The 13,507-nt window shown below is 45.9% G+C and overlaps 1 protein-coding gene across 1 annotated transcript in view; it reads right to left on the bottom strand.

Moving 5' to 3' along the window:
• The window catches only part of LOC136663715 (zinc finger protein 850-like), a 36,545-nt gene extending 23,980 nt beyond the window's left edge, over positions 1–12,565 (bottom strand). Inside the window, exons 1-2 of the mRNA XM_066640590.1 lie at positions 12,518–12,565; positions 9,300–9,426 (exon numbers count right to left, since the gene is read on the bottom strand). Coding sequence (XP_066496687.1) covers positions 9,300–9,330 — 31 coding nt within the window. The 5' untranslated portion in view covers positions 9,331–9,426; positions 12,518–12,565. The remainder of the gene's footprint in view (positions 1–9,299; positions 9,427–12,517) is intronic.
• Positions 12,566–13,507: the final 942 nt, after the last annotated feature.

Raw genomic sequence — 13,507 nt, 5'->3', positions numbered from 1 at the left:
CAAGGCATACACGGCACAGGAAGGTAGCAAAAGCAGAGGTGGAACCTCCTGCACCCCTTCTTGAAAGATGGTCCAGGGTTCTGTGAAATATCCAGGATCATTCCAGGGGGAGATCAGGACAAAAGCCCTCAAGCAACAGGCCCATAGCCAGGATTCTTGAGGTGGTGGGCCGACTATTTTTTCGGGGGGGGGGGGGGGGGCAATTATGTCAGGTATCTATACTGGTGTGCAAAATGAAGGAAAATAATGGAGAAACATCAAAGACCCATAACTAACCCAAATTTCATTAGGAGGAAAAATTTGGGGTTTTTGTTTTGTTTTGTTTTGAAAGATGCATTCATTATCTGTAAAGCAATCTAACAATGATCTGCATAGAATAAATGCATCTCTGTATGCAGTGTAAAATCTATTTGTCTACATAGAAATAACATGCAATTTATCCCTTTCATTTTGCACACCAGTGCAATACACAGGCTTGAAACCCTGCAAAAGTAAAACATATCTACAGGTATGCTACAGGTAATATTTACTTGTATTAAAAGCTTTCATTTGCTGATGACACTGGTCAATTTATTTACTTTACATAAAAGCAAGAGGACAGATATTTAAAACACAGTAACACCATTGTAGCATTAGTTTTTTACATCATTCATTACTTTTAAAAAGCAAGGTGCAGAAGATTTGAATCTACATGAAAGAGCTGAATTCTCCTATCTTTCTGAGAATTGAGTCTACTTAGAACCTTTTCCACATTTAATTTCTTGTTCTCTTTAGCTCAAATGCTAAGTATACTAAATTAGCCATTCTTGAGTGGGACATTGAGTCTTTCAGGTCTGTTAATTCGTGTAAGCACTGAGAAGGTTGATTCACAAACTGCTGGGCTATATGCAGAAATACTCCATCCAAAATCTCAGAGGCCAAGAACATAAGAACAGCCCCACTGGATCAGGCCATAGGCCCATCTAGTCCAGCTTCCTGTATCTCACAGCGGCCCACCAAATGCCCCAGGGAGCACACCAGATAACAAGAGACCGCATCCTGGTGCCCTCCCCTGCATCTGGCATTCTGACATAACCCATTTCTAAAATCAGGAGGTTGCGCATCATGGCTTGTACACATCATGGCTTGTACTCCATAATGGATTTTTCCTCCAGAAAGTTGTCCAATCCCCTTTGAAAAGGCGTCTAGGCTAGACGCCAGCACCAAATCCTACAGCAAGGAGTTCCACAGACTGACCACACGCTGAGTAAAGAAATATTTTCTTTTGTCTGTCCTAACCCGCTCAACACTCAATTTTAGTGGATATCCCCTGGTTCTGGTGTTATGTGAGAGTGTAAAGAGCATCTCCCTATCCACTCTGTCCATCCCCTGCATAATTTTGTATGTCTCAATCATGTCCCCCTTCAGGCGTCTCTTTTCTAGGCTGAAGAGGCCCAAACGCCATAGCCTTTCTCATAAGGAAGGTGCCCCAGCCCCGTAATCATCTTAGTCGCTCTCTTTTGCACATTTTCCATTTCCACTATGTCGTTTTTGAGATGCAGCGACCAGAACTGGACACAATACTCCAGGTGTGGCCTTACCATAGATTTGTACAACGGCATTATAATATTAGCCGTTTTGTTCTCAGTACCCTTCCTAATGATCCCACGCATAGAATTGGCCTTCTTCACTGCCGCCGCACATTGGGTCAACACTTTCATCGACCTGTCCACCATCACCCCAAGATCTCTCTCCTGATCTGTCACAGACAGCTCAGAACCCATCAGCCTATATCTAAAGTTTTGGTTTTTTGCCCCAATGTGCATGACTTTACACTTACTGACATTGAAGCGCATCTGCCATTTTGCTGCCCATTCTGCCAGTCTGGAGAGATCCTTCTGGAGCTCCTCACAATCACTTCTGGTCTTCACCACTCGGAAAAGTTTGGTGTCATCTGCAAACTTTGCAACCTCACTGCTCAACCCTGTCTCCAGGTCATTTATGAAGAGGTTGAAAAGCACCGGTGCCAGGACAGATCCTTGGGGCACACCGCTTTTCACCTCTCTCCATTGTGAAAATTGGAAGGAAGCCCCAGTGCCCCTCCATGGTCCCCCCCCCCAGAGAAGGGCCTTTCCCAGGCCCCACATAGCAGAAAACATCCATCCAAAATCTCAGAGGCCAAGGAAGCCCCAAAGTCCCTCCATGGTTCCCCCCCTGCCCGCCAAGAGAAAGGCCCTGCCAGATCAAACAGCATAAATGGTGCATCCAAAATCTCCTACCTGCTCACCCCCAAATGACTCCAGACTCAGCAGCAGCCTCCGGGTCTTGCAAAGTGCCTGCACAGCCACTCAGGGGATGGAAGGCACTGAGCACATTCCCTCCAGGCTTTTTCATGCCCACCTCTCTGGTGTCCTATGACTATCAGAAGGTCTAAGGTGAGTTACTGAGACACAGTAACCCAAGCTGATTGGAGGAGGCTGCCTGCAGGGAGGGGCTCAGCTCTCAAGGAACAGGAGCTAAATTGGAGGACATTCAACCACATTTACATGACAAGTCTGGAAAAAATGCTGGGGGGGGGGCAAACTGCTGGATCAGGGGGGCAAAGCCACCTGCCCCTCCAGCTACGGCCCTGTCAAGCAACCAGGCAGGTGTTGGACTCCCCAACAAAAGGACATTGTCATTGGCGATGATCATTGGCAATGATTTCATCTCTTGATTTTGCCTCTGCAGAGCAATCAATCCTAGTCAAACCACCACCCTGCCAAGGACAAGAGAACAGGCATCATATTTCTTCTTAATATCCCATTATGTGGTTCACTCTGGCTCCTTTTGCAGGGCACCCAATTCCAGGTGTTGTCCTCAAGCAGGCTCTGATGTGCACCAAATCTCAATTCAGGGACTTTAAATCCCAACTGGATTGGGAAAGTGCAAGAGCAGGGCCTCTCCGGACTGGGGAAATGGGCACTCAAGCGGCAAACATGTTTCAGAGGTGTGACTTGAGTACAGTGGGGCATTTGGGGACAAGACATCACCCCTCCATGTGGGTTTGTCCTGACTCCTTTTAGAACGGAAGAAGGGATGTTCCTTCTTGTATTCTTGGGTGGCGACCAGGGGGTAGGAGAAGGTGAAAGCCTGGCTTAGAGAGGAAAGTCCCAGCAAGTTGGGGGACAGACACCTAGTTCATCCAGCCCTGTACTGTCAACTCTGACTAGCAGCAGCTCTCAGGTTAGGGCGTTCCCAACTCTTCCTGGGGATACTGCCAGCTATGGAATCTGGGACCTTCTTCAGCAGAGTAGGGGTACCACCACTGAGCTATGGCTTCATGCCAATGCCCAGTAATGATTGGGGGTAACTACCACAGGTGGTGGTTAGGATCTGAGGTTAAGGGTGGGGGGAATCTGTGGAAGGTGTCTAGAGGCTCATCTCAGAAAGTGAAACTCTGCTGGAATCTCCTGCAAGGGCATGAGATCTCCCTGTTTAAAACCACTTGTATTTTGAGGCCAGTTGAATTTTAGGAAATAGAAAGGCACACACAGACTAGGGTGCAGCCTCCTGGCAGTGCTAGGGAGCAGAGCCAAAACAGAGCCCTGCTTGATAAACAGATGGGGCCAGACACCTGGAAGAGTCTTCAGGAACCCAGAGAAGGACAGAGGATTCCCAGTTCAATGTCGGATTCCACTGAACAACCTAAGCGGCATCACAGTGAGGCAGACCAGAAGCTCTCATTGCTGTGAAACCAGGTCTAGCTGGACTAGAGTGAGCCCAAATCCTCCTTCAACCCCAGTCGTGGAAGCACTCCAGATCTGGGCATATTTCAGCTAGTGGGTAAGCGTGGAATGGACCCTAAAAAGCACAAAACACTGCATTTTCTTCCTTGATGGTACTTGCAAGAGGGAAATAGGAGGGTGGCAGCACAGACATGGCAGACCCCCAGAAACCCATCCGCTGACACAGATAAATACCCCATTTTATATGATTACTCTCTCTTGGCTGCCCTCTCACACTCAATAGCACCAGGCTGCATTGAAAGCTTCTTTCCACACCCCTGGCATTTATCGGATCTCTCCCTGTGTGGCTTTTCCGATGGGCAAAGAAACATGTGACATGGCTGGGGCTTGTTTCACAGTTATTAATGGATTATTGGATGGACTTTCTTTACTCAGGAATATACACGCGCATGCACACACACACACACAGAGTTTCTCCAGAAGTGCAACTTAGCTATTCAGGTGGCTAGAAAATGTCTACTGCTTCGTTCTCCTTCACATCTCAGAGTAAACTTCTGCCCCCAAGTAAGTTCGTTTCTACTTTGACAATCAGTTGCTGAGAACAGTGTTGCCGGGGAATAGTGCTCCTGTCTTTCCTCTGCATGGCCCTCCGTCAATTGCTTCTGTAGGCATCTCTGCATTTTCTCCTTCTCCCTCCAACTTACTGCTCAGTTTCTGCTATTACCGTATCTCGCAATTTGCGTTGTGCTAACAGTACAACGTTCGATCAAAACCTACCCATCGGATCAGACCCTGAGAATGACAAGGGCGCCATGCTCTATGTCTACCTGCCAATCAGCAAACAACCGGACTCAAAGCTGGACGCTTATCATTATCCCTGTCTGTTCTACGAAGGCTCTTTCTGTTAGCATTTAAAGAGACTTCCAAAGATCATGTTCCGCCATAAGGATTTTTATATGGCGTGTTGTAGTATGTTTGGAATCTTGGTTTGCTCAACTCCCAGCAGAATTTCAATATTTCAGCCAGAGAAATAACAATGGCCAGGATCCAAAACTCCTTTACAGAAGTCTAAGGGACCAACCCTATCCAACTTTCTAGTGCTGATGCAGCCACTCCAAAGGCAGAAGCGCGCTTGGTCTCTGAGAAACCAAGTGCCTCGGGAACAAAGTGCCAGGTAAGGCACGGCGAGTTTTGCATCTGTGCGAGGAGAAGGCAAGTGGTCCTCTGAGTTTTGGAGAAGGAGAGAGAAGACTCCCTGAGTTGTGAAGAGGAGGAAGAGAAGGAGAAGCTAAGTGTACTCTTTCTAACTCTTTGTCTTCTAACCTTAAATCAACCTTAAAACAACATTGAAATTTCACTTTACCTTTAGCTTAGCTTTACCTAAGCTTTACCTAAGCTAGCACCTAATCTAACCTAAGACAGGGAATCTAAGGTCCAGCAAGCTGGGGCACAGGAGCTAGGTTAGGGCAATAAAAATAAATACATAAGTGTGTACTTAGGTCTACTCTGAGCAGGAGCAGAGTCCTACTTGTGAGTAAGGGCCCAAGGTACAGGCACTTGGAAAAATAAATGAAACAGGAGGATAATATGGAAAGCAAGTTTTTCTACTTTGATTAAATTAACCCTATATTTAACCCAAGTTAAATTTACGTAATCTAAGTTAGAACATAATCTAAAGGTGCAGTAAATTGGGACACAGGATCTAGGTGAGAGCAATAAGTAAGTAAGTAAGTAAGTAAATAAATAAATGGGCACACTTATTAAAGCAGGATTTTAGCAGGGCTAAACAGGATTTAAACCTTAATGCGTAAGTTCTGCCATACCAAAAAATTCTTAAACCAGTGCAGTTTAAAATCAAATAAAAAACCAGCTTGAGTAACCTCAAGTCCAGTCCCAAAACCTCAAAAACAGTCCAGCCTAAGAGAACTGAATTAGGAGGGAAAGAACCTAGGAAGGGCCAGTTCCCAACCAGCCAGGGTAACTAGCATAGTCATTGTCCTTTAGGTCATAGCAATGGATTTTTAGGAGTTGATAAGAGCCCCATTAGGCAAATCCAAGCACCCCATTCAGGGAAATCTCACCTGGGAAGACCAGCCCCTTTTCAATCAGCAAGGCGTGCTAGCTAGGAGTATAAAACTAGTGCCTGCCACCATGTGAGCTTCTCTGCAGAAGCGCGCCTGGCCCCTGGGAACCAAGTGCCAGGTAAGGCACAGCGAGTTTAGCATCTGTGCGAGTTTAGAAGCAGTGCGAGTTTAGAAGCAGTGCGACGAAGCCAGGGCCCAAGACACCGCCTTTCTCTTCCCTTGAGAAGAGGGCAGCAAACCAGTGTAGGGTTTTTAAGTACCCTTAAAAAAAGGAAGCTATGCAATCAGGCAGCGAGCAGCAGGGTGGGGGCTGTCCAGTGTTTTGCATCGAGTGCAACATGTATGACTATATGCCTCTGGGGCATAAGCCATGGGTGTCTGTCCCCCCCACCCCGGTGCAAGGAGCTCCAGGAACTCAGCGAACAAGTTCGCCCCCTTGAAGCCTTGGTGGTCAACCTGGAGAAGCAGAGGCAGGCAGAGAAGGACCATGGAGATACTTCCGGGGACGATCAGACGCGCAGCTCCTCAGCAGCCTGGGTGGGAAGTCTCGGGGATGGAGGATGTTGTCTGGAGAGGAGGGAAAAAACTCCCTAGGGGGTTCTCCTTCTCCAGGGGACAGGCCCGGAGAAGGTACTTGGCGGTAGGGGGGTCGGGAGCTTCTTGTAGTGGAGGATTCGATTATTAGAAACATAGAGAGGGGGGTTTGCAACGGACGGCTTCATTTCACACTCTCAGTTCCAAAGGATTTTCTCCCCCCCCCCCCAGTTTTGAGGAACTTCATTCCCCCCAGTTCCAAGGGGTTTCCTTTTCCCCCCCAATTCTGAGGGGCTTCATTTTCCCCCAGTTCTGAGGGGTTTCATTTTTCCCTCCAATTTTGAGGGGGTTTCTTTCCCCCCACTTCTGAGTGGCTTCATTCCTCCCCCCAGTTTCGAGGCGTTTCATTTTTCCCCTCCAATTCGAAGGGGCTTCATTTTCCCCCCAGTTCTGAGGGGTTTCTTCCCCCCCCCCCAATTCGGACAGGCTTCATTTCCCCTCCAGTTCTGAGGGGCTTCATTTCCCCAACCACACATTTTCAAAGGGTTTCCCTTTTCCCTCCAATTCTTAGGGGTTCGGAGGGGTTTCATTTTCTCTTCTGTGTGCTTGTGACAGGGCCAGACAGGGAGAGCCACTCTGGGGGTCAGAGGGCTGCTGGAGGAGGGAGAGCCCCAGGGATTTAGGGCCCAATCCTATCCAACAAGCTATGATGTGTATGTGCAACCTCCTGATTTTAGAAATGGGCTATGTCAGAATGCCAATGCAAGGGAGGGCACCAGGATGAGGTCTCCTGTTATCTGGTGTGCTCCCTGGGGCATTTGGTGGGTCCCAGTGAGATACAGGAAGCTGGACTAGATGGGCCTATGGCCTGATCCAGTGGGGCTGTTCTTATGCTCTCATGGGGCGTGCACTGCATCATGCAGAAGGGGGATAGTCATGGAGGCATCCTCAATTATTATTATTATTATTAACAGTATTTATATACTGCTTTTCAACTAACAGTTCACAAAGCAGTTTACAGAGAAAAATCAAATAACTAAATGGCTCCTTGTCCCAAAAGGGCTCACAATCTAAAAAGATGCAAATCCTCAAGGTAAGCAAACATTTGTTCCCTTTCCTGGGGGCTGCATTGCAGATGCATCAGTGCTGGAAAGTTGGATAGGGTTGGGTTCAAAGAGGTTGCACACATCCAGCACTTCTTGTATAGCAAATCCACATGCGATTGTTGCAAATCACTTTTGAAACTCCCTCTGCTCAGCATCGAAAAATGGCGTGCCACAGATTTGCTGCATTTTGAGATATTGAGCTCAAAGTATGAAGTCTCAGACCATTTGCATGGCTATTTGGATCCTGCTCAAAAAGTCGATTTATGCTCAAATACATAAGATGATAAATAAAATCAAAAGGGCAACAACAAACTGGGCAACTAATAAAAGTGCTGCTATCAGGACAAATGATACTTTGCCAAACACCAAAGGTTCCCCCGGAAGGGAATCCCATGATTGTGGATCCACTCCAGATTTACAGAGGAAAATCCATCACAGGTTACAAGTCATGATAGCGATGTGCAAGGTCCTGGCTACCACAGAGTGCCAGATGCAGGGGAGGGCACCAGGATGCAGGTTGCGTCTTGTTGTATTGTGCGCTCCCTGAAGCATGTGGTGGGCCACTGTGAGATACAGGAAGCTGGACTAGAGGGCCTTTGGTCTGATCTAGCTGGGCTCTTCATATATTCTTAAGTCTCCACACACAGGCCGCCATCCCTCTAACTTGGAAAAAAGGCAGCACTTGAAGTAGAGCCCCTACAGATGACCAAAGATAGCTTCAAACACCTGTTTTCTCCTCTATGTGGGTTCTCTGATGGATTTTAAGGATGCAGCTATGACCGAAGGCCTTTCCACATCTTATGATCTTTCCGATGGATCGTAAGATCAGACTGAAGCTTTCCCCACATCCCTGGCACGTATAGGGCATCCCCTGTGTGAGTTCTCTGATGGATTGTAAGGGCACTGGATAAGGGCATTTGGTGGGCCACTGTGAGATACAAGAAGCTGGACTAGATGGGCTTTGGACTGATCCAGCGGAGCTCTTCTTATGTTCTTATCTCCTTCAGGCACCTGACCTGACAACTATGGCTCCACTTTAACTTTCTAAGACATGGGGAGCCCTGCGGAGGGTCATGCAGGGCTCCCTGCACCCCTGAGAGGCTGCAGCACAGACTGCTAAGTAAATGCCAGTCTCTGCAGCCAGCCTAGCGATGTGATCTTGGAGATCACATTGCTACTTGCCCACTGCCCCTGCCCCTTAAGCAGGCAGAGTCTAGGGTCCTCAGGCTGGGGTGTTGCCACGCCCCAGTTTGAGAAACCTTGGGCTAAAGAAAGACTAAAAAGGGTGGATGAAGAAATCCCAGGAGAAAACAAAATGCTTAATGTGGTAACACATGATCTCAGGAGAGACAAAGTGACAACAAAAAGGAAGGAAGTTCAGGAGCAGAAGATACTGCAGGGGTAATAGGGTGGCAAGAACACACTGGCATTGGAGTAACCCCTTGAGCAGGTCCTCTTCTAAGATTTGGCCTACATCACAGGCAAGCTCTGTCCCTTGAACATCTCCCACCTGAGCCTGTAGTGCCTCTCCACTATTAGTGCAGAAATGCTTGTGCAATGGGTTCCTCTCTTGGGTGTACCCCAAAACAGAGAGACCAACCACAGCCCTCCAAGACCAGCCCACCTCCTCCAGCCAAGACCTCCAAAGCCTTCCAGGCGGTTCATGGCACTGTGTCCCCACCTTGGAGATACTCTTCTTGTTAAGAGCCACCAGAAATGGTGCTGGGTCAGAAAGGGAGGGTGTGGTGCCTTCAGGGGCGATACAAGCCACACCCAGGTCTACCCACCAATCTACTAACCAACATACAGCAAAACAAAGGTTCCCACTGAGGGCATCTATCTGGTAACAGCCAAAGGATCCTCCTTACCTACAAAGGTGAGGCTCTCGTAGTTGTTCATCTTGACCGCCTCGTGCAGACACCTTTGGCACTGATCCAGCAGAGCCCACTCTGCACCGCTGAAGTACACAGAGAACTCTGTGAACAAAACAGGCCTCTGGAAGAAAAAGGAGACTCCCCATTGAAAGGCTAGCCCAGGTTGAGTCTGCAGTCCAGCAAGACTTCCACCCCATCCCCAATCCTTCTCCCTCTTCTTTATCTCATCCTCTCTTATCTTCACTTCCATTGTGCTTTCTAATCCTTTTTGACCCATTCTCCATTCAATCATGTTTGTCTTTATACCTACTCTTAATCTTACAAGCAATTTGTCTGTTCTTGAAAATAGGTCAAGTATTGAGGTGGCAGAAAATGATTTTGTTGTGGGTTTTTTTTTTTTTTGCAGATTTTGGTGTTTAACCAAAGTGAAATAGCAGAAAATGATTTTATACCAAATATTTCCCATTTTTATCCATTATAACTGCTTTAAAATACACTAGCTAGTTGGTAAAGATTGCAGTGTCAGCAGTTGAGGAATGATTCAGAATTACATGGTTGTGTTTTATTTTAGCAGGTTTTTTTGAAGTAGAAAGCAGAGTTTTGTCTCTCACCTTTTTCTCCTGCTCCAAGTCATGGAATGAAAAGTGGGTTAAGTGTCAGAGCAGCAAAGTTGATGAATGCCATTCAAAAGTACTTGCAAAAAAATCCTGCTAGGTCTCAATGCAAATGCTAAAAAGGGCTTTCCTGAATTGCAGCTTAAGGAGAGGAATAATCTACATGCAGATTCGGTCAAGAGTTTGTCACTAGTTACATTTTTAAATTTTAAGCATTTTTCTTGCTCAGAGTTCTCAAAGTATGTTATAAGCCAGCAAGATAATTTAAAGGAGACCCTCGTGGGAAAAATACAGGTGAGACAGGCGGAACTTCCTGACTGCCCTGAACTCTGATCTAACAATTAGTTTTCTATTAACTACAGTAAGTTGGTATGTTGATAGAATCATCTGATCAATTTTGGAAACATTACACAGTCACATTTTCAAAGTGAGTACATAAAATTCTACATAAAAGAATTTTAAATTTAATAACAAGCAATAAAGTGTTTAAATTAAATGCATGAAATCAATAGAAGTTTAAACTTTTCTGTTGTCATGTTCTACTTCTTTCTTAAACGTCCTGTACTTTGGGGTGCCTTGTCCTCTATTCCGGTTATGACCTCCAGTCACCCTGACCACAGCTCGTAACCTGTGATGGAATTCTCCTCCATCAATCTCTCCGATCCCCTTTGAAAGGCAGCCAGGCCAGGCGCCTTCACCACACACTGTGGCAAGGAGTTCCACAGACTAATTACATGCTTGGGTCAAGAAATACTTTCTTTTGACTGTTCTAACTCTTCCACCCCTCCGTGTTAGTGGTTTTTTGTTTTTTTTTAATTGATGTGTAATTATAAAGTATACATTCCACTTATATTTACAAAATCATACATCAACAATCTTTTTTTCCCTTTTTTCCCCTCCCCCCTTGAAGAGTGACCATTAACATTAAGTATTTATATCTGCAGCCATAAGGCCACCTTTTGGATTTTATCCATTATAACAGTATTGGCCCCCCCTTCCCTTATCCATCTTATATATCTCAACCATTTCTTTTTTATCTCGGTTTTCTTATCTTCCCATGTCTTATCCTGTTTCAATATTGATACTATGTCTGATTGTATGCATTCATATAAATACCAATTCCATTTTTCCACAGTCCATTTTGATGCATCTTTCCACTCATATGCTATAACTGCATGGATAGCTAGAATCATAGCTTTGAATAAATCCTGATTATATTTTTTTCTTTATTATTTCCCCAAACTCTCATAAATAACATTTTCCCAGAGAGCTCCAGCTTAAGGTTACATAATTCCTCCACCTTTTCAAATATCAATTGCCAAAAATCAATTACCTTAGAACATTCCCACCAAAGATGGGCATAATAACCCTTTACCGTTCTACAGTGCCAACAATTTGAATTCCTTCCCTTAATCATATAAGCCAGTTGGGCAGGTGTCCTATACCATTTCAATATTAATTTTATCTCCAATTCTCTAATTTTTTTGATTCTAATCTCCAATATTCCTTTCATTAATCTATCTCCTGCACTGACATTCCCACCTCTCTTTCCCATTTAATTTGTATTAACCTAATCATATAGTCTCTATCTTTATTCATTAAATTATATAACTGTTTTGCCACACCCTTTTTATTATCCTCTTTAAGACTATATATTTTTTTTTATATTGAGTATCCTCTTCATTTAAAACTCTGGAGTATCTTTGTTTTAAAATACTATATAAAGCCAAGATCCTTAACCAGTATTTTCCTCCTACTTTCTCCAATAGTTCTTGTATAGGAGTCAATATCCCCTGAGGATTGTATAAATCCTTCACTCTAAAATAACCCTTTTCCTTTAACTTCTCCCAAAAAATTTTTTCAACATTTTTAAATTCCTCACTTAAAAAAAAAAAAAAATTCAAGTGGGGTCCATTTAGAAAATTTTGGCATCCAATTGAGTTGCATTTTCCCCCAAACTTTTAATGTTGACTGTCTTGGTCCTATTGTAATTTTAATTTCCTTTTTCACTTTCTGTGTAAATATTCCAAAATTACCTCCTCTTCTATTGTATCTGCCCATCTCACCCATGTATCCAAATTTTCTGCATCTATTTCCATCAATATCTTAATTTGGAAAGCTTCATAGTAACCTCCGTCTTAGTGATGACCTCTGGAAACAGGAGGCTGCACATGCCCCTCACAGCTTATAACCTGAGCTGGACTTTTCCACCACCAATCTGTTCGATCCCCTTTGAAAGGCATCCACATCCTGCAGCAAGGAGTTCCACAGACTAATGACAGGCTGGGTCAGGAAATATTTCCTTTCCAGCTATGCCAACACTAAATTTCAGGCGATGTCCCCGCTTCTGGGGTTGTTTGCCAGGGAGAAGAGCACCCCTCTCTCCATCCCCTGCACAATTCATGTCTCAATCATGGCTTCGCTTGGGCGCCTTTGTTCTATCCCAGGCCTGCCAGTCCAGCAGGAGGGCTCACTGGTGCCAGGGCACAGCCCAGCAGGTCCTTCTTTCCTGGGGCACCTCACACCCTGCGCAGAGCCCCCTTCTGCCCCCCCCCAGCAAAGAGGACCCTCCAGCTTCCCTCCTCCAGCCCCACAAACCTGCTGGCGGCCTCTCCCTCTCTGGGTCTGGGGACTGCTGCTGGCTTCCTTCTGCCACCCTCTCTTGCAAAGCTCCCCCCATTTCCTGTTCCCAGTCACATGATCCAGCAGGGCTGCTGGGAAACAGAGTCCCTAAGTGAAGCTGCCAGATACAAAGGGGGACAGGCTGAGTTCCCCCACCTTTCCCCACTGCATAGAGGGAAGAATTGCATTGCGTAGAACTTCGGCTCCACATAGAAGGGATTAAATAGCTGCGCCAAAACCCCCTCCATGATACAGTAGTTCATGGGAGAGGCACTCTGTCTGCCCCCTTTGCATCTGGTCATCCTCTGTCTGTGTGTGGGTGTGGTGGGGTGTCTCAGCACTGTCCTAGCAGTGCAAGGGCTGCTGTGGCTGGAGTCCTCAGGACTGTAGCCTTCTCAGGGGACTAGTCCTCAACTTGGAGCTAAGCCTCTGTGTGTGTCCCTGTAGGCGGTGACCAAAAACAAAGGGGGACAGAGTGCCTTGACCTTTAACCAATGTATAAATTATGCAGGGAATGGACCGAGTTGATAGGGAGATGCTCTTTACACTCTCACATAACACCAGAACCAGGGGGCATCCACTAAAATTGAGTGTTGGGAGAGTTAGAACAGACAAGAGAAAATATTTCTTTAGTCAGTGTGTGGTTGGTCTGTGGAACTCCTTGCCACAGGATGTGGTGACAGCATCTGGCCTGGATGCCTTTAAAAGGGGACTGGACAAGTTTCTGGAGGAAAAATCCATTATGGGGTACAAGCCATGATGTGTATGCGCAACCTCCTGATTTTAGAAATGGTCTATGTCAGGCCGGAGGGCACCAGGATGAAGTCTCTTGTTATCTGGTGTGCTCCCTGGGGCATTTGGTGGGCCGCTGTGAGATACAGGAAGCTGGACTAGATGGGCCTATGGCCTGATCCAGTGGGTCTGTTCTTATGTTCTTATATATAGAAGAGGGGATTTTGGCAGGTG

Source organism: Tiliqua scincoides, chromosome 13 (assembly GCF_035046505.1).
Source record: "Tiliqua scincoides isolate rTilSci1 chromosome 13, rTilSci1.hap2, whole genome shotgun sequence".
Lineage (NCBI taxonomy): Eukaryota > Metazoa > Chordata > Lepidosauria > Squamata > Scincidae > Tiliqua > Tiliqua scincoides.
This window is presented reverse-complemented; position numbering and strand designations above follow the sequence as displayed.